At 38.2% G+C, this 20,104-nt stretch overlaps 1 protein-coding gene across 1 annotated transcript in view; it reads right to left on the bottom strand.

Annotated features, from left to right (window-relative positions):
- The window catches only part of KIF16B (kinesin family member 16B), a 139,578-nt gene that overhangs the window by 31,085 nt on the left and 88,389 nt on the right, over nucleotides 1-20,104 (bottom strand). The window contains exons 23-24 of the mRNA XM_074150465.1: nucleotides 15,178-15,300; nucleotides 8,372-8,461 (exon numbers count right to left, since the gene is read on the bottom strand). Coding sequence (XP_074006566.1) covers nucleotides 8,372-8,461; nucleotides 15,178-15,300 — 213 coding nt within the window. The remainder of the gene's footprint in view (nucleotides 1-8,371; nucleotides 8,462-15,177; nucleotides 15,301-20,104) is intronic.

Genomic DNA, 20,104 nt, shown 5'->3' on the forward strand with positions numbered 1-20,104 from the left:
GCGCATTCAGATTCAGTTTAACGACAAAAAATTCACACACTGTATTCATTTTTCCCACTAGAAATAGATTGGGAATTGCATATTATGCTGGAAACAAGTATGCCAGGGGGTTTGCTGTGTCTCAGATGCTCCCGTCCTGGTTAGCAACTATGAATTCAGAGAGACCACATGGAATAAACAGACTTCCCCATACTCAAACTTGCACTGAACTACATGATATGATTAGCAGTGATGTTTTTCACACTTTACTTACGGGAATAAATTCTCCTGTTCATTAGTAGACAGAACGTACTGAGCAAAGTCCTGAAATTTCTTTTAAAAATACCAGCAGCCAAAAGTCTTTTGCTGCAGAAAGAAAGGCCAGGTGAAGCTTTTAAGGATCTACCTCTTAAATCACTTCTGTAGCTGGTGGCAAACTAAAGCTGATATGGAAGTACTATGTATATAAACCCTCAGGCTTTCAGAACTCTCTGAACATAATATAATTAGGAATGGGAGCTGGAAACGTGTATGTGACAAAATATGCTTCCTGTGTATGTACTTCCTGACTGTTATAAGTGACAAGAATATGAATGGTAAAATTATCTATACCATAATTACTGTAATTTGTACTGAATAAAGGTGAAGGCTATAATCACATGCTTGTATAATAGCATTACAAGGTTTACACACAGATATGTATTCTAAAAATTACTACTTTATTTTTCTTTCAATATTTATGGAAAGATACCAAGGCTAGCAAAGTTCCAGGCTAGGAAATAAAATTAAGGTCTACCGTTTGTTTTGGATACATATTTCAAAAACTATTCTCTAAATGCTTTTCTATATCCTTATAATTCTGCCAGAGATATTATTTTAATGCACATCATGGCATTTGCTATTTATAAGAACATCAATGTTGTAATTTTCAGTTTAATCTGTGCCCAAAAATACAGTTTCCAGCAAAAAAAAAAAAAAAGCTTTTAGACTGTTTATTCATTCTTAGCGTTTGTCCTACGGTTGTCATATTAAATTCTTTATGCCTTTTTCTAAACATCAATCTCAACAGTCATTGAACTTGTGAATGGATTGGGACTTCAGTCACCGCAGGATCAAGGCTTTGGCCTAAGCATTGCAGGTTTCAGGACAAACTCATTTAAATATCATCTTAGAAGTTTTTAGTTACAGTTAATTACAGTGTTTTACACTGCTTACAGTCGAACACTAGAAACATCCAAACCTCCAGAGTTTTGCATTCAATGTGAGTATACTACCTAAATCTTCTATATTAATTAAATATACCGTTAATGATGACAGTAAATAAGAAAATCCAATGGTAAAACCAGCAGAGCTTCAGGCCAGCCAGCTCTGATGCAACAAGCTTTTGACTTCTGCTGCCAAAGCAGCTCCTAAGCTCCAGGAGCTCACTAGTTACATGGCAACTGGCTCGACAGCCCTGCAAGCCAAGAACCTCAAAGTTATTGCTTCCTCATCCTTTTCCCTTTCAAAGTAATCCCAGGAGATTAACAAAAATTTTACATTTAATGAAATGCTACAGCTGCACAGTTACAAGCCAGAATTGGAGCAGTCAGACAGCCAAGATCCCAGCCAAAATGCTGCCTTAAGCGCTCTGTTCCCAGTTTAATTTCTCTGCTTCTATTCTTCCTTAAGAGGGAGAACTCCGCATCCCTGATAAGACTTTTAAAAATAATTTAATAATTACATAAATACATAGGAATTGTCTAATTATCTTTGAGACTATTGGGGAGGAAGAATAAAAATCCCCAAACCCCCACCAACCATGTCTTGAAAGTTAGTAAAAAATTGCTTTTCTCTGTCAGTGATCCTGGACAGTGATTCTGGAATCTCTTCCAGAATCCATGTACGCTCTTCCTAAATGAATGGCTTCACCTCAAACTCATCCCCTCACCATTCTTCATGCTGAAGATTTCTTATTACTTATCAAGAGCCCCAGATGTATGGACCACTTGAAAAGCAAACCGAGATCCTTCCCTGGCAGCCACCCAAGAGAGGAGTAAGGAGGCAAAAGGAAAGGACAGCGAGATCAGTCAGTGGTGGTTACATGAACAGTTCATGCCTCTTCCTTCATCATTACAGACCTGAATTACTCCTAATCAATAAGTAGGACTAGAAAAGAGTATAAAAAGAACTCAAGAAAGGATTACAATAACTAGTGTCTGTTCTATTTTAATAGCAAACATATACATAATAGGTTGGTTGGTTGTGGGCAGTACGGATGGATGAAACAGGAACTGGCTTCACCGAGATACAAAACATTTCTTGTCTCTCTTCTCTGAGATACAAAATACTTCCAGTAAAAAAAAAATGAGTGGACTACTTTTGAGTTTTGAAAAATCTGAAATATTTAAAAATATTTTTAAAATAAGCTTGCAACAAATGTTGTGAATATATTTTCAAAAACATTCATGTACTATTTCTGAAAAACTGAAAAAGATTTTCTGCTTGTTGAATTTCATGCAATTCATACAAGTATGCAAAGAGCAGCCTGCTAACTCCTCCAGTTGACAAGAGTCTCGAGTTCGCTCAAACAGAATGATACTCCGTCAAACAAAGAGATTTCTGATAAGCAGAGGATATTATCTTCAGAAATGAAAAGAAGGAATATAACTCTCATTGACACTACCCATGAGAGCCTTTCCTCCAGAACACTACACAAAAAAATAAGAAAAAAGGAAACCAGACAGCATTTTTTCCTAACGGTTATGAAATAGAATGTTTACTGGCCAATACTTAATGTACCTGAAAAACCCTGTCATCCAAGCAACAGTCTCTAATCCCAGCCTCCGAGATTCATGATATTGATGTGTTACTGCAATATATCGTGCACACTTGTTTCCCTGGTGGGAATAGCAGATGGGGGTAGAGGCAGATCACAAGGCTTGAAGGCTTAACTTTACACAGACGTTCCTGCTGGTTCAGATATAGGTATTATGCATCCATTGAATCATGCAAGATGACAAAAACCAGACCAGCAGAAGAGGAAGCTGGTTCAATTACAACCTGCAATTTTTAAAAATTATAAACAGTCCCTTTGTGGTTTAGACTGTTTAATATCTTCATCAATGATGTAGACAGTTGGATCAAGTGCACCCTCAGCAAGTTTGTGAACACCACCAAGCTGAGTGGTGTGGTTGACACACACAGCTGAGGGACAGGATGCCATCTGGAGGGACCTGGACAGGTTTGAGAAGTGGGCCCATGTGAACCTCCTAAGGTTTAACAAGGCCAAGTGCAGGGTCCTACATCTGGGTTGGGGCAACCCCTGCTATCAATACAGGCTGGGGTCGGAAGGGTTGAGAGCAGCCCTGCCCAGAAGGATTTGGGGTTTCTGGTGGATGAAAAGCTGGACATCAGCTGACAATGTGCACTCGCAGCCCAGAAAGCCAACCCCATCCTGGGCTGCATCAAAAGAAGCTTGGGCAGCCGGTTGAGGGAGGTGGTTTTGCCCCTCTGCTCCGCTTTGGTGAGACCCCGCCTGGAGCACTGTGCCCAGCTCCGGAGTCCTCAGCACAGGAAAGACACATTGGAGCAGGTCTAGAGGAAAGCCATGAAGATGCTCAGAGGGCTGGAGCACCTCTCTTATGAGGACAGGGTGAGAGAGTTGGGGTTGTTCAGCCTGGAGAAGCCTCTGGGAAGACTTTATTGCAGCCTTTCAGTACTTAAAGGGGGCCTAAAGGAAAGATGAGGACAGACTATTTAGCAGGGCCTGTTGCGATAGGACAAGAGGCGATGGCTTTAAACTAAAAGAGGGTGGATGTAGAGTAGATGTAAGGAAGACATTTTTTACAATGAGGGTAGTGAAACACTGGCACAGGATGCCCAGACAGGTGGTCAATGCCCCATGCCTGGAAACATTCAAGGTCAGGTTGGTCAGGGCTCTGAGCAATCTGAGCTAGTTGAAGATGTCCTTGCTTGGACTAGACAACTTTTAAACGTCCCTTCCAATCCAAACTATTCTATGAGACCGTGAAAGATAGTAATATATATCTCTATACAGACCTCCATAGATCAAATACAAATACACAATTTATTGCATTCTGTTGAATAAGCTAGAAGTCAATAGCTTTAGCACTCCTGCAGAAATCTTGCCTACAGACATACGTCCTTATCTCCATGAATGAATCTATAAATGCAAGCATACCTTTTAGGTTCTTTTTGGCAGCTGCCCATGGATTTACTAATATTTTAAGTTGAGAATCACTATTAGTAATAAAAATGCCTCAATAGTATGTGCTTCCCTTAACACCATGTAGAAATTTTTATGCACACATAAAGAGACTTCAAGAAGAATGACAGGGAACTCCGTAAGCAGAACCTATAGTGAAAGCCCCACAAAACCTGGTGCAGGTGGCAATTAAGAACTCCCACATGAAGGAGGGACTTCATAAACCTTGGATTTGGGTAGGTAAAGACAAATAGACAATTGTTCCCCTGCTCTCCTTTGAAAGAGTTCAGAAGGGAGTGTTCAGGAAGCGTTCAGAAGGGAACGCTGGCCATCACAACAGTGCATCACTCAAACTTGCTGAACTAACGGAGATACGGAGATGGGAAAGTGAGTTTTCCCTCACAGCAAGATGATGATCAAGAAGAGAAGGCTTTCTGCAGAGACCAGCACTCTAGTAGTATTTCAAAACAATGAACTGATAAGAAAAGATAAAGAAGGAAAAAAAGGGAGAATCTTACTCTGAAAGTTCTCTATTAAAGACCCCGTTTGCTCCTGTTTCTGGCTAATAACAAACAAAAAGTACATTAATTACAGAGACTACTGCAACTGAAAGTATGGTCTTAATTAGAATTCCAAAAATAGTAAGAAAGTCATTAACAATCTAGCAGCGTAAGAAAGCTGAAGTTGGGCAAATGACAATCATGCAGACCTAAAAAAATAGGCACTGTTAAATGTTACATATCTGCCACTGGCACAATCTCACCCTGCTGCAGCTCCTTCAGTCTTTCAAAACTTGCATATGACACATTTCAATTAGATATCCAGTTGTCAGCAGCCACTTAATTACATTAGAAGAAATATGCAGGTATATGAAATATATGGCATACTGTAAGACTGGAAGACATTAGATAGTTTCCGCTTCTGAAAGAGATACTCCTTTTTTTAAAAAAAAAAAAAAAAAAAACAAACCAACCTTCCTAGTAAATCAGTTTGCCTATACTTTCCTTTGGGAATTCAGTGGCAGCAACACGAAATGCAAGATCAGCAAATTATTAAAATACTGATGTAGTAACTCAGAGCTCAGCAACTAATGAGCTGTAAAGTTCACTTCTAAAAGCAGGACACTCATACATTAAACACGTCCACAGTATTTTCGCTGTTCATTATAAATATTAATTTAGAGTTGGAAGGTGAACTATGCAAGATAAAATTAAACTGATGGATTCTGATAACATCGCTTTTAAGGATCAAGTTTCTTTGGAATAATATACAGTAACTAAGTATGCAACTTTGCCAAGTTTGGTATTAAAATGCATTTTCGCATCATGGTGAATCCCAAATTAGGTCAATGACAGATGAGCAGATGCTGACAAATGATTTTCAATTTACCAAACAAACTGAACTTCTACTTATGCTGCAAAACTAATCCAAAATTACTATAAATTAAGGCTATTTTAAATAAAGGTAAAAATATGTGAAGCTATCAATCATTCACATGTGTAACACTGATAATGCAATTCCTTCACAGAAAACACACACCAAATCTTTAACACAGCGTATGATATTGTGTACTTCATCCATCACAATGTGCTCTTCCCCTCTGATAAACAAGGACACAGTAGCTTGTAGAAATGCTGATGAGCAGAAGAAACCAACTGCGTATTAGCTAGGTTTCTTCTACCCACAAACTTGCCATTTCCTTGTGGTGCCTTAAGTCTCAAAGCAGGCGTGGAGACTTACAACAGCCTGTACCATGTGAAATAGAGAAGACAACATCGGTACTGCAAGGGTTTCCGTAACAGGAGCTTCAGTGACAGTACCTATCTAAAAGCAGGAGATGACATGATCAAACGCTTATCTCGCTTCTCCTGAACTTTAGTGTGCTTTGTACTTGGCAAAGATACGCATACTCGAACCTCACTGACAATTTACTGAAGGTTGTTGTGAAGTGGAGGCTTGATAAAGGCTGGAAGAAGATACTACTAAAGCTATAGATCTATCATTACAGGAACGTGACTAAACATTTCTTTTCAGTATGTTAGAAGCCCAAACATGTTACTATACTTCTCCAAAGAGTATCGTATTTTAGGGAAAGTTGTAAGACTTGGTATTTGCCCCGACTTTAAAAAATTGTTGAGAAGGGAACAGACAACTTAATGAAACATACTATAATGCATTTCCTATGTGGAAATCAGAAACTTAATCATCTGCATAGTTAAACCAATAATTCCGTTAAAGTACTAGATGTGAATCTCAATAAGTTCACCTAAGACACAGACATATAGCAACACAGAAGTGTCAGTAAGAAACAAACTGGCACATTAAACTAGAGAATATATTAACCTTGCAAGCATGACCGCAAACAGGGGGAAGAAGCTAAAAAAAAAAAAGAAAGCAGCAAAAGAAAATTGGCTGTGTAAGATACCTATAAAGTACATGGTATAGAGAATGGAAAATACAGATTAAATCCACATGAAAAATATTAATCGTGACCTATGAATTACAACAACAATAAGTTCCACTGGGAAGACTCCAAGATGAAGAAAACTATGTAGCTTTGCTCCAGGCTGGGATTTTTTCTCAATTGTATGTTCTTGGATGCTGGACTTTATTTTGACCTACTAATACCACTCGTACGTTCTCATGGTTCTTAAAACAAAAAAACCAAAACCCAAGAAAACACCACTCCCCTCCTGTAACACCAAAAAAGCCTGGATTTGTACTGTGAATCACAAATGTTTGATTCAAAAAGGTGACGTTAATGTGCTGCAGCACACAGGACATTTTAATAGTGGCTTTAAGAACGTCAGATTCCTCCTGAATCTGATGACTACATAAAAGAAAGAAGTTGATCTCCCTATAACTGTAAAAGCCAAACTCAATTGTTCCTTGATGTATTAACAGGACCAATAACAGATCGTGAAAAAGTCTACTCAAACACATTTTCCTACATGGGGAAGATCAGTCTGTGGAGGGATTCAGGTGGCCCTCTCCTATTTCAACTGGATGACTGCCTAGCTGTTTTTTCGAGAGCTAGATGCATTTGGAATATTACCGTTGACAGACTATAACTCTAACATCCAAGAGGAAATTGCAATTCGTTTGAATCCAAAATATGATACTGATGGTCATTCACAAGTAATATTTTTTAAAAGCATTTGTGGAAAGAGAACATTTTGATTTTCCATTCAAAACTCATTTTTTACCTTTAAATTTTTTTCAACAATCAGAAAAGATGACCTTCTCTCTCTTTCTTTTCTTTTTTAAACTTTTCCTTAAGATATTTGGTGTCTGGTAGTTTCAATTTCTGGTTTTCATACTGTTTTGGAATGGGAATGATCCTAAGTCCCAGAATCTCCACAAAACACAGATCTACGTATTTTACTTTTTAAAACTCAAGCTCGTTCCATGCTCAATTAGATTTTAGCTTAAAGAATATGTCAATGAAGACGAAGAAAGCATTTGCACACTACTGCATCTTTCTCTTTCTTGAACATATTAATATTTTTTAATATATTGCCCGTGAATATATGGCCCAGGCTTCTTGTGCTAACTCTCAAATCAGGATCACTTCCATTGCTTGAATGATTTATTTCTTCTAATATACAAGGGAACAAGTAGAAACGAAGCAAAATGTTAATTAAAAGTTAGATGTGGAAACCAAGGACTGTAATTCTACAAATGCTCACTCTAACAAAACTGAAGCTGTCAGGCACAGCTCCTCATATTCTGAATGCCCAGAGTCTCTGAGGTGGTCAGAAAGATCAATTTTCCATTTTGCAGAAACCTGGAAGCCACTATTACAAAAAGGTATCTGTGGAACAACGCTCTTCTTTTAAATGAGGTGTTGTCCAGATGAGACACTCTGACTGCAAGTACCTTGCAATGAACAAAACAGGAACCTCCAGGGAACGCTGCCAGTCAGCAATAAAGGGAATTAATGCCTCCAAGCAACACACGGAGTCACAGTTTCACTGCAACATCCATTCTGTATCTAGCAGCCTTGGAGCTTTAAACTGCTGAAGGGCTTGCCAATCTTACTAGAAGCACACAGGTAAGAGGAATATTGGTTTTGAGTAAGCATCTTTCAAAGAAACGAAAAAAAAACACACCAACCAAAAAAAACCTTATTTTCAAGTCTCTACCTCCACCCTTTTCTGCAAAAGAAGTTTTACCAAAACTTACCTCTGGGTACTTCAGTTTTAAAGTTTTATGCATTTCCCGAAAACGACTGTACCGCCTGAACACTGTCCATGTCTCATCCAGGACTGTTATCTATATCAGACCAAAAAAAAAAAAGAAAAAAGAAACAGAAGTAAAACCACACAACACGCACACTAAAAATGATGCAGAATACAAGGTTATCAGACTCAGTTGCCTTAAATTCGTAAGCTTTTATAGATTTACTTAATTTTTCTTTCATTACAGTGACAGAACCATATTTACTAAGGAACACCGATTGCAAAGTAAAAATCTGAATGCATTTATTCCTTATTCTGGAGTGGTTTGTCAAGGCTGTAAACACATTAAAATATCCCCAGTCATCCTCGGTGCAGCTCTGCAGCTCACAGCATTACAATCAGTGGGTGTTCCATTAATGAATGAATAGCACCCAGCACAAGCGTAATGTAGCCTCTTTATACATCCATAGAAATGTATATGTTCTCATATACACACACACAAATAATAAATACGTGCTTCTTGGACACACAGAATTCATTACCACGCAGAATGGGATTCCAATCTGTAGGGTAAGAAGTTACATATGCCGGCTTTCAGTAGAAGATATTCCTTTAAAGCATTCTGTGCCTGTGTCATCAATATGTTGATGAACACCCCATTTATACAGCAAATTTCATTAAAATCAACAGAATGACTCCTGTGAATAAACCACACAGCAACAGGAGCAAAGGGGGGAGACAAGCCAACCTTGCCAGCAGTTATTCATGAAATTCTGACTGAACCTGAGAAACCAACAAAAATTACAGGGAAAGAAAGTTTTTTCACTATCTGAAATTTGATGAAATGAAAGATATTTGTGACTCCTAAAATGAACAAGCAGATCCCTCGCTATTGAGCGTATCAGAGTGACAGAAAGTCACAATGGAGCAGGGTAACCGAGTAGGAGGAAAAAAAAACCCCAGAGCAATACACCCAGAGAAAACCAGCACCCAAGCACCACAAGTGCCACCTCATGCTCCCAAGAAATCCACCTCTGGCCCACTCTTCCCCATCCCCGCTGCCTTTGCAGGTGTATGTAGAACAGGGAACCGGGGGAAGTGGTTTGGAAACTGAAAGTTATTGCATGTCTGTTGACATCAGGAACCAGGCTTTTTGGTTTTTTGTTGTTTGGGGTTTTTTTTTTTTCCTATTTCTACCTCTATTTTTAACTGAAAGATGTAAGTAAACAAAATTGGCCTTCTCAAAACTTTTCACAAATATTAAAACGTAGGTTCTTCTAGCTCATCTCCACAAAGTACATTAATTATTTCTGATAAAAGTCATCTTTCATCTCACCAATAAGCTTGACTGCTACTAGGACATCTGCATGATGGACTATATTTCCTTATTAAAAAATTCACACAGTTGCCCGCCCTCAATATATTGTTAAGAGTGTCTCACACTTTACAAATCAAGTGAATGGATTTAACATTTTTTTTAGTTAAGCCTGTCTCTTAAAAGTAACAATTCGGGAATATGCAAGATCTTGATTAACCAATCAACCATTTTGTTCTGAATAATTACTTTAATATAAAGGGCTTTGTCATTTCAATGTTCAAGTAAACATTAAAGCGCAATGGATAATCATATAATAAAGATGTTACCCATTCCTGCTTTCTTTTTGCTTTAATTCCATATTTTAATATTTCTGACTTGTGAAATCTTGCTGTGATAATCTCATTTGTACGTGACCTTTATTCAGAAGTGACCATTTTCCCCTCCCTGGGCTTTTCACAGAAACATGCCTTTAGGGGAGCAATCTAGCCCAAAGTGCCCAGGACTCTTCCAGCTACGCAGCCTGGGGAAAAGCGCGTGCAACAGCTTGTCCATCAATCAAGCTGTGCATCCGACAGCTCTCTAGGCGATAAGGTGGTACCAAACTTACCCAAATCAAATTGTCTGCAGCCAATTATTTATTAGTTTTCTTCTACAAAGTTTAATAAACTGCTTGTTAGAGATGGAGAGGGAGGAAAACAGGGAAACTGAAGGACTTTCTCTAGAGTGTTCCCTGGTGGCTTGGTGACTCAGTCCCTGTCACCCTCTTTGTTTACTTTCCTAATCCTTGTAATGAGCTCAGCAGGTAATGCATTGCAAAATTGTATTGTTGTTACTGCTGATATTATTGGAAAATGAATTTCAAAGCTAAACAAAATCTTAACTGGTCCTCAAAGCTCCACAATAATGTCGTTAGGATCAATAGGAGAATTACAGCGCATCTGGCACAGCAATAGCATTTCCAGAACAGCGCCTTTTACTTCCACAGCTGATGCAACCAGTTTGGGCTGGGATTATTTCCCCCATTTAAAAAAAGCCGTATGACAGACTAGATAAGCTCTGTATGTAGGGGACTGAGACACATGTAAATCTTTTGAACAGTACCAAGTAAAGCTAATTTTAAAAGCCCTTTACTTTTTACCTGTAATTTGCTAATACAGTAGTAAAAACATTTTCTTAATAAAAAAAAAAATATATATGGTCGAGTAAATCTGTAATACTCTTATCTGGGCACTTATGTGATCCCAGACTTGTGTCAAGAATTGTGACTTTTTTTTTTTTTAATTCAAGCTCACCATTTCCTATGTAAAACTTGTAAATTAGAAAGGAAATACTACAGTTCTGTCTCTGTAACTTTTCTTCTGCACGACGACTGACAGAAAATAACTTAACAGATATTTTCAACTTTCCCTGTAAAGCATGACACAGAATGTGTTTCCCTTCTGCCCCATAGAAATAAAAATAAACCATGGGGAGGGGCAGAGGGAAGGGGGGATTCCACCTGATTCTGAAGCGATCAGAAAGAACAGAACACGCCCCCCTTTACTTATCTGAGTTGGTTAAACTGTCTACAGTAATTGTGAAAATTCGTATTTCTCCAAACGGACCTTGTTGAAACTGTTCTTCATATCTGAAAAGCTAAAACTTGCTTAAAAATTCCTTGGAACATCTTCTATTTGTTATTGAGGGTACTACTCTGACAGAGTTGAGGGAAGATTGGGCTTTTTCTTTTTTCTAATTTAGAGGGGCTATGGGGCATGCATCATTTTCTTCAAGAACTATGTATCAATGAGCACCGCTTCTGCTTTACTCCAATTCTGCAATAGCTCACTGAGCTCAGAAAGAAACTTTGACTAGAAACAGGGACATTTTGAGCAGACCCACGCCAGCATTTGCCTGAACAGAACTGTGAGGACACTTGGAGAAAAGCACTGCTTTGGGGTGCATCTGCCTGGATCTTCTGTGGAGAACTTGGCAAAGATGACTGAAAGGCTTTGAAACACAAGAAAAAGTCAGTTTTGAAGGAATATCAAACAGGATAAATAAAATGAGAGAACTCAGAACAACGAGGGAAAGCTGAATAAACATGAAAAGCCTTATCTACTTTGCCTCTTGCCAGAGGGTCCCCTGAAGGGCTGTGCTTGATTCCAGGCTTTGCTTCCCTCACCTGCTCTCGGGGGACCCTATGTGCCTTTATGTCAGCTGGAGTTCCCCCTTCCTCGCTGCTCCCTCTGCCCTCCCTAGGTACTGTCTGTTAGAGATGCCACGCAAAAGCTCTTCCCACACGCTGCTTCCAGCTCAGCCTTGTCTGAATATTCCGTGTATCACAAGATGGAAGGAAGAGGAGAATACAAGAATAGTTTGTTGGTGCTCTGATTCAGCTCTAACGTAAATATGTTTAGACCTGATTAAGTTACTACTGTTTCATCGTGTCTTTAAAGACAACATATAAAACTGTCACTCAAATGGAAGCTTTTTTGAAAATATATCTATTCATAGTCAATTTTGAATAGCAGACCAGCACAAACAGCTCCGTGACATCTCTTGCTGCAAAAGGAGAAAGTGCTATCTTAACTCTAATATTAAAGTATGGGTTTGTTTCTAGTTTGAACTCTCTCCAATAGGTTCTCATGAGACTCACTCAACATCTTAAAGTAGGATCTGTACCCAGTGGAAAAACCTGAGAGACCATCTTACTGGCCCATTCCCAAATGTTATATACGTCTAGATGGACAAGATGCTGAACCTGCAATAAAAAATCCAAACAACCAGCATTTTTGGATGGTATGTTGGGGTTGAAAGACTTACGAACTGAATGCGATGCTGCCAAGAGAAGTGGAAGTCACTCTACTACGCATGTCACAAAAAGAAATTTATATAACCAGAACATTGTTACATATAGAAATTTGTTGCATTTGGTCCTCTATACAGCAATATGCCAGGATTTAACTACAAACACAATGACTAGAAACATCTGCTGGAGACAATGCTTCTGAGATACCTAGGATTCAAAGGTTTACAATTCCACTCCATCACCCCTTGTCCCTTTGTCAGATTTCAAAGTGCTGTTACATGCAAATAGGTAAGCGACCCATTTTCCCAAGAAGAAAGCTTATTTGGGAGCTGGTAAAGGAAATTAGATTAACAACGCCCCAGCTCTTTCCTAAAACTGGCACATATTCTGGTATGAGACCACCTGAGAATAAACTTGAACAAAGTAAAGTAAGGCTGAAATAAGGAATTATTTCAACAGCTGACATAGTATACTGACCCATCACAAAGGGATGAAATAAACAGATGCATGTTCTCTCCTCCCTGCCCTGTTTTACTGTCTTCCTAATTTTTAAGGCAAAAGAAATCACTACACCATATATTCTGATTTCCCACAGAATAAAAGTAACAGCAGCTGAAGATTAATACAGATCAATTTAGAGCTGGGAGGTCTGCAGGGGAAAGGTTTAAAATAGAAAAGTTTGTGGAAGGCCTGTGGATTGTAGCTTGGAGCCAAATCCTGACCACAGCAAAAGCAGCACACTGTGACATAGAGACCTGGAGGCAAAGGAAAAAGCATAAACAGTTGATTGATTTGTGTAAGGGACTGACTGTAAGAAACACCCCAAAGACTGCTAAAGTAAGGTCCGTAGGAGCTTCAATAAAAATATTTAGTATTCTAAGGATGTTGACAGCAATGGAATATGACTATTAAAGTGATAGCCCATTCCCTACCCTGTATGTCATACATTTCTTTGCTTTGAACTTCAAAGCAGCAATTTAACCAACAGTTTTAGAGGCAGCCTTGAAATGGCAGAGGAGAGAGAGATAAGATGGTACTGGCAAGTAGGACAGAAGAGAACAGGCGTTCCATATACCCCACTCTTAGCCAGAGCATCCGCTCACTACATGCCATCACTGAAGGTAGGTTGCAAGCCTCGCTTCTCACAGAAACCAAATACAAGCACCAGAACTGCTGGAGCCTAGTTTCACATGCATTTGTGTATCTCCTTGATACATGCTCCAGTTCTTCCCTGGTTACAAATCCCAACCCTTTCCAACATTTTTCTTCTATTATAATTTCTTCCAGGTAAGTCCAAGTCTTCCTGCACATACTCTTTAACTTTTCCTAAGCTCTTGCAGCTGCTTACATGAATTTTAGAGATGAAGGGCAAATAGTTGAAAAAAAAAAAATATATATCCACCAACAAATAATCCACCAATAAAAAGAGAAAATACTTTTTTTTACTGTATTTACCTTCACTAACCATTACCCAGTTCAGTAAATCCTGTGTGCTGAAAATAGTTGGTGGCTAAAACAGTCCTTGGGGAGGTTTGTATGTGCTTACTCTTCTCTCAGCATCTCTATGGCTCTGGGCTTTTGCTGACCCCATGAAATTAAAAGTTCAAAAGGCAAAAGGAAGTAGTTCATCCACAAATTGTGCAATATGTTTCGAGACAAAAATTTCATTAGCTCACACAGAGCTAAGATTGCCCATCTTAATTAAAGCTTTTGGAAAAGAGAATGTGAGCACAGCTCAGCAATGGTCCTGTGCGCTGTGAGGGCAGGTCACTCCAAACTTCCCCCAGCTACCGGAGCATCTGGCAGCGCATTCAGTGAAGGTGGCTGTCAGCTCTGTTTCTGACACTATGTACATCAGTTACACTACACGTCCACATGCGCTGAGAACACATTTCCAATTAGACTTCACATCTCACTTTGAAAAAATACTGGCTTTGCACCAGAGGAAACATAATGAATATGCATTTTTTTCCCAGCGTTTCTGCACAGATCAACCAAGGAAGCCACTAGAATGGAGCGGAAGCAGATACCAGTTTGGTGAAGCAAGACCTTGGAAAAGCAGGGTGGGAAGAATCAGAGCAACAAAGAGAGCCTGAAAGGAATCAAGCCTTTGTTGTGGCTATGTGCAAAATACTTTAATTATGCTTTCACTACTACGGGGAAATATTTCAAGTCTAATAATTTTCTATACCTGATACTCACATCTCAATACAGGCCTTTCCTGTAAGTAATATGCATTTAACCCTTATCTCTGCAACACTTTCAACTGAATTATTCTAATATTGGATCCGGAACCGCTCACCCCAAGAGTTTGACCACCAACCTCCTGTGTACAACCAATCCTCTTGAAAAATATCTGTCTTTGCATTGTCCTGTATTGTGCGTGCCTTCTCACAGCCTCTCTTATTTAGCAGTACTGAGGCCACTTAGACAATGGAAAGAGGCAGAACCGAAAAATTGCACTTAGTGAAAACCCCCCTATATTTCACTGGGGTTAGTAAGATCATTTCTGGAATCTACAGATTCTCAGGTGCGTTTCCAGCTGCTATTTCGAGCTTTGCTAACTCAACACCAACAGCTAGACAAAGCAAACTAGAAACTACTTGGTTTTAAACTATTATGATGCTACCGTTGTACAAATGCAAGCAACGTGTCTACAGAGACCCCAAACATCAAGGAGAAGCAACTGAAAAGCACTTACCTTTATTTCAAACTCATAGTGTTCATCCTTTCCCTGCCCACACAGGACATAGCGTGGAATACTAATTTTAATTGGGTCCTTTAGGTCGTCTGGATTTGCTCCCAGAGAACGACAGACCATCCGCTTTCATGTGAATACCAAATAGGGAGAACAAAGGAAAACCAAAATCACTACATAAGGAAAAAAAGAGAAGAACTTCACTAAAAATGAGAAAGTGTTCTTGGCCAGAAGAGCAGGGAAAGAGAGCATGGAGAAAGCAGAAATTATTTCAAATAATGAAGGAAACTTGAAAACAAAGCAGATCTCCTTTTATAAGCAAGCCCTACCATTTTGTTATGCATAAAAAAATTGAGGTGAAATATCTTCAAAAATATTGCTTATTCTTTGAAAAGGCATTTTCAGCTCAGATATCAAAACCAAGGGAAAGCAGAAAACTTTATATTAACCCTCTTTGAAAAAAATAAATATATGAATCAAGCCTAGAGAGTCAAACTTTTTTTTTATGTCTTTATCTTTATATAAGAAGCCTGTTTACAATATCATGCCAAGCTGCAGGGGATCAAGGCAATTCAGAAATTGCCTAGATCTTGAACTTTTAAATCCAAACTCATTTGATAATTAAATAAGGTATAGATAACATAGTAATCCACTCTCAGAACAGTTTCCTACTATGTTCTCCAAATCATATCTAATTAACAGAAAACTCAACTATGATAAATTTTCATGGTCTTGACAAAAAAGTCCGAAAAGGTATTTGTAATGACGGCACATTCCTCTGATGAACAGCCAGATGGAATCTGTAAACTGATGTCAAAATCAAAATATTTTTGCAACTGAAAAGATTAATGCTTTGGAGTAAGCATGACCAAAAGTAGCGTAAGCATTTACAGTGAATAAGTAGAGAAACTGCCTTTTAAGAAGTCTTCCACTTTCTCAGCTGAACATATTTGGTCTGAAAAGTTTAATGTACTTGTACTTAAAAAAATAACAGCACCATGACAAATGTAAGTTAACGATAACAAAAAAGACTGAAAAACTATCACTTTAAAGTTATGACAATGTTATATATTTGTATTTAGTGATGCTATCCACCACTTGTATAGATACGGTATTCCCAACATTCATTTTCAATCCCTTAGCAACTACCATGAGACGTGTTGCTCGGTCAAAATTCTTCAGTCTTGACCAATGCTATCCCCACACTGACACTCGGTCTCTCTCTAGCAATGCTTGGTAACTCCCAGTACACTTGATACTGTGTAGGAGCTGGAGAAAAGTTTGAAACTCATTTATAAATGCCTCTCTGAATGCTGCATATTACAGACAGCTTTCTGGCATCCTCATCCAGCTATCGAGAAGGGGAGGCTGTTATTTCATTCCTAGTCAATTATAAATGCCAATGTCATTTCCCTTATTGTTAGCATTAGGAGTAGCGAAAAAGAAAATACAAAGAAAGTGAAATTTAGTTCAAATTAACTGACTTAATTCTAGAAGTTTTCCACAAATTTCTTTTTTTAGTCAAAACATAAAAAAAGTTTGCATTGGAATGGAAAAATATTTTTAGTGACTTCTGTTTACACAACCAATATTTTCTCCTCTCCATTTTGCCCTTCTTTCACTTCTCCCCAAGTTACTGACTTTTCAACTAAAACTCATTTCTGGAGCATAGAAATGTAAACAATTCTTTCCTTGGGGGAAAGAGGAGTTCACTGCCTTGACAACAATATCATCTATTTTAAAACAACAATAAAACCATAAAGTCACTCTTAAAGCCACCTCTGTCAACACATAATTTATTGGCAGTCATTTTCAGGGAACTATTACAAACAGCTAACAGTCAGAGAGCAAAATAATCTCGAACACAAAATACTGTAAAAATCACACCCTAATACATTAAATAATGCTTTGATAGTCATAAACATCGATCATTATGTTATGTTTCATTTACAGTAGAATAAAAGATACTGCTGTGAAGTCATTTTTTCATAAAAGAGCAGAATATTCATTGAGTTAGATTTGAAAACAAACACAAAAGACGAAAACCATGTTATCTGGAACACAACATGCACAAACATTTAACTTTGGGGTACAATCTGAAAAGTAATTACTTGCAGAAATTGCTATCATTTAACAGCCTTAATTAAGACAGTCCTTCCAGATTGTGCCACTCAACGTTAACTTTCGGGAGAAATGCCTTACTGATGTCAATGGGGAAGCCACTCTTGAATTGGACTGACACGAGGCTACACTCCAACTCATAACTACTCTGACTTCTCCATGTTCTGTGAAATATTTGTGTATACTTTTTTCTGTTAAAAACCACAAACCTTACCTTAAAAATAGCGTGATACATTTTTCTCATCTTTGGACTTCCTTACGGTAGTAGAAAGTTTTGTCATGATATAAAAACCCCAACACCTTAATTCCCTATCCAAACCAGTATTCATTCTTCCAGACACAACTTCCCCATCCAATGCAAGTTATTTCTTTTTAAATCCCACGTGAATTACATTAGCCTGCCTTAACATATGGCAAGAACAAATGGGAAATGTTCTTACAGTAGTAGAGAGACTGAAGTCTAACTCTGTCTAGTAGAAGATTGCACCTCTACTGCAAATATGCTTACAGAATTTAGAATTTCAGATTAGATACCACTGGTTTTTCTGCCAGGGACCATCTTCCTCGAACAAGGCAGATGGCACATTCAAGGAACAGGATTCAAAGGTATTTAGCTCCCTCTACAAGGGAGGAAACAAAAGATGGGAGACAACAGCTTATTATTTGAACATCTGACAGGGATAATAGGTAAAGAATAACCTTCTACTAAGCTAAAGGGAAGTTTCAACTAATGGAAGCCTTTTAGTAATGTTCAATAGTTCCATTATTTCGTGGAATGTAATATTAAAGAGACTGTAAGAGATGCAATCTCACAGCATCAACAACCCCATTAGTAAGCAAGCAGAAGACCAGGCACATTACATGGAGAGAACTTTAAACTTACTCCCCCCTTCAGGTAGTATCCCCAGTTGCTAACTATCCGTTTAACAGCATGAGAAACATGGATGTAGATCACAAACCCCAAAACGTTTAGTCTTACCACAGGTATAGTAGCATGACCAAAGGCCAAAATGCTAATTAAAGCAAACCCAACACCAGTTTACATCCTTTAACCAGGTTAATTTTCACATCGCATTTCCCTTAAACACTCTCATCAAGGGAATGTAAAGACTTTTTCTGTTGTGGGGGAGACCAAGTTAACTATTTTGACAAAATAAATAGGAATGACTTAAAGCCATGCATTTCTTCCCTGCAAAAGGAGGGGAGAGGAAAATCTAAAAAGAGTATTGGATGTTCTCTGCATTTTTCTTGTTCTGTTGCACTGCTTTCATGTAGCCTACATCTCTTAGCTCTAGGAAAAGAGGGTAAACCCAGGAGAAGAGAGATATGGACAATCCATCAAATTCCCAGTACCCTCAGCAAACACAACTTAGAATACGCGTGACAAACTTTAATGCAAGAGTACAATAATCCTTAATGCAAAACCCAGAAGCAGAAGAGAATTGTCAATAACATTCTTCCCAAAATTCTAAGTATAAAAGCTATAAACAACCTTAGTGTTAAAAGCATACAGTGAACGTACCATGGTAACCCAAACACACAGTTCGGACAAAAAAGAAAACATTGCAGATGTTTTGAAATACTGAGATCAAGGGCATGAAACAGATGAGAAGCATGAAAAACTGAGATGTTCAGAAAGACTCAGGAAAAGCAATCAAGGAGGGATGGAGAAGACATTAATGAAGACAGATAGGAGATGGAGGGAGCCAGAAACAACAGCCAAAACAGAAATCAGAAGACACAGCTGTAATTACAGTTTTGATCCACCTACCACATAAGATAGAAACATGCAATTTCCTAACCTTCCCAAGTAGATGTATGTACAGCGTATTAGAGACTCACAAAAAGTAAGCACTCAAGTAGTAATGATTTTTGCTACGATGTGTGTACACACCCTACAGTATTTCCTTAGATTTAAAAAAAAAAAATAAAAAGAGGATTTCATCAATATTCATTAGCCTCATATTTTGGATGTATCTAAACGTATTTGGATTTCAACACCTAGTCAGATGCATAATTAGCCAAATGGCTTCTTCACTTGAACTGAATGTTAATTTCCAGATTTCCAAAGGGATATGCAAACTGCTTTGAAGAATTGATGGGATAACTGTCAGTTGAGTATTTATTTCTTTTTCACAGTACTTAGAAAAACCAATTCCTGAATCAGATCCAACCTTGTTCCTTCTAGAAAACACAAGCTCAATTTTTGCAAAATTCTCTTTGTCTGGCAAAACTACACATCGGATATCATTCAAACTGTACAACTGAAGACTGTCAGATTGTGATCGCTGGCATGAAGCATCCAGAAAGTTGGGTGCAGGATAAAAGACGTTATTTTCCCTTAAGAGACCTATATGAGTAGTTGTAAGAACGAGAGCTCTATACACTGTCTGCCTAGCAGAGTCTACTTTCACTGAGGTATATAGCAGTACATGAACATCACCTAATGATGGTTTAATACTTCCCATATTTTCATGGAGTAAGTAAACCAGATCAACTAATTCAGTTCTAAATTTACAGGACAACCGTACTCCATTTGAAAAAACCAAGTCATTTACTTCTGATGTCCAGTCAAGTGAAATCTGCATCAAATCATCTTTTAAGAGCTGGTGATTTAAATAAACAGCATCATCCGTTGCAGAAATCAAAATGCTCATTATGTCATGGCAAATTCTTTGGGTGAAGTGTTTGTTATAGGTAAATATTGTGAGTATATCATCTTCAGCAGAACACAGAAGACTAATATTCTGTCCAGCGAAGCCAACTTGAATCTCTTGTATAGTGACCATGGGAACCTCATGAAACATTG

The sequence above is a fragment of the Numenius arquata genome, chromosome 7, assembly GCF_964106895.1.
Source record: "Numenius arquata chromosome 7, bNumArq3.hap1.1, whole genome shotgun sequence".
NCBI lineage: Eukaryota > Metazoa > Chordata > Aves > Charadriiformes > Scolopacidae > Numenius > Numenius arquata.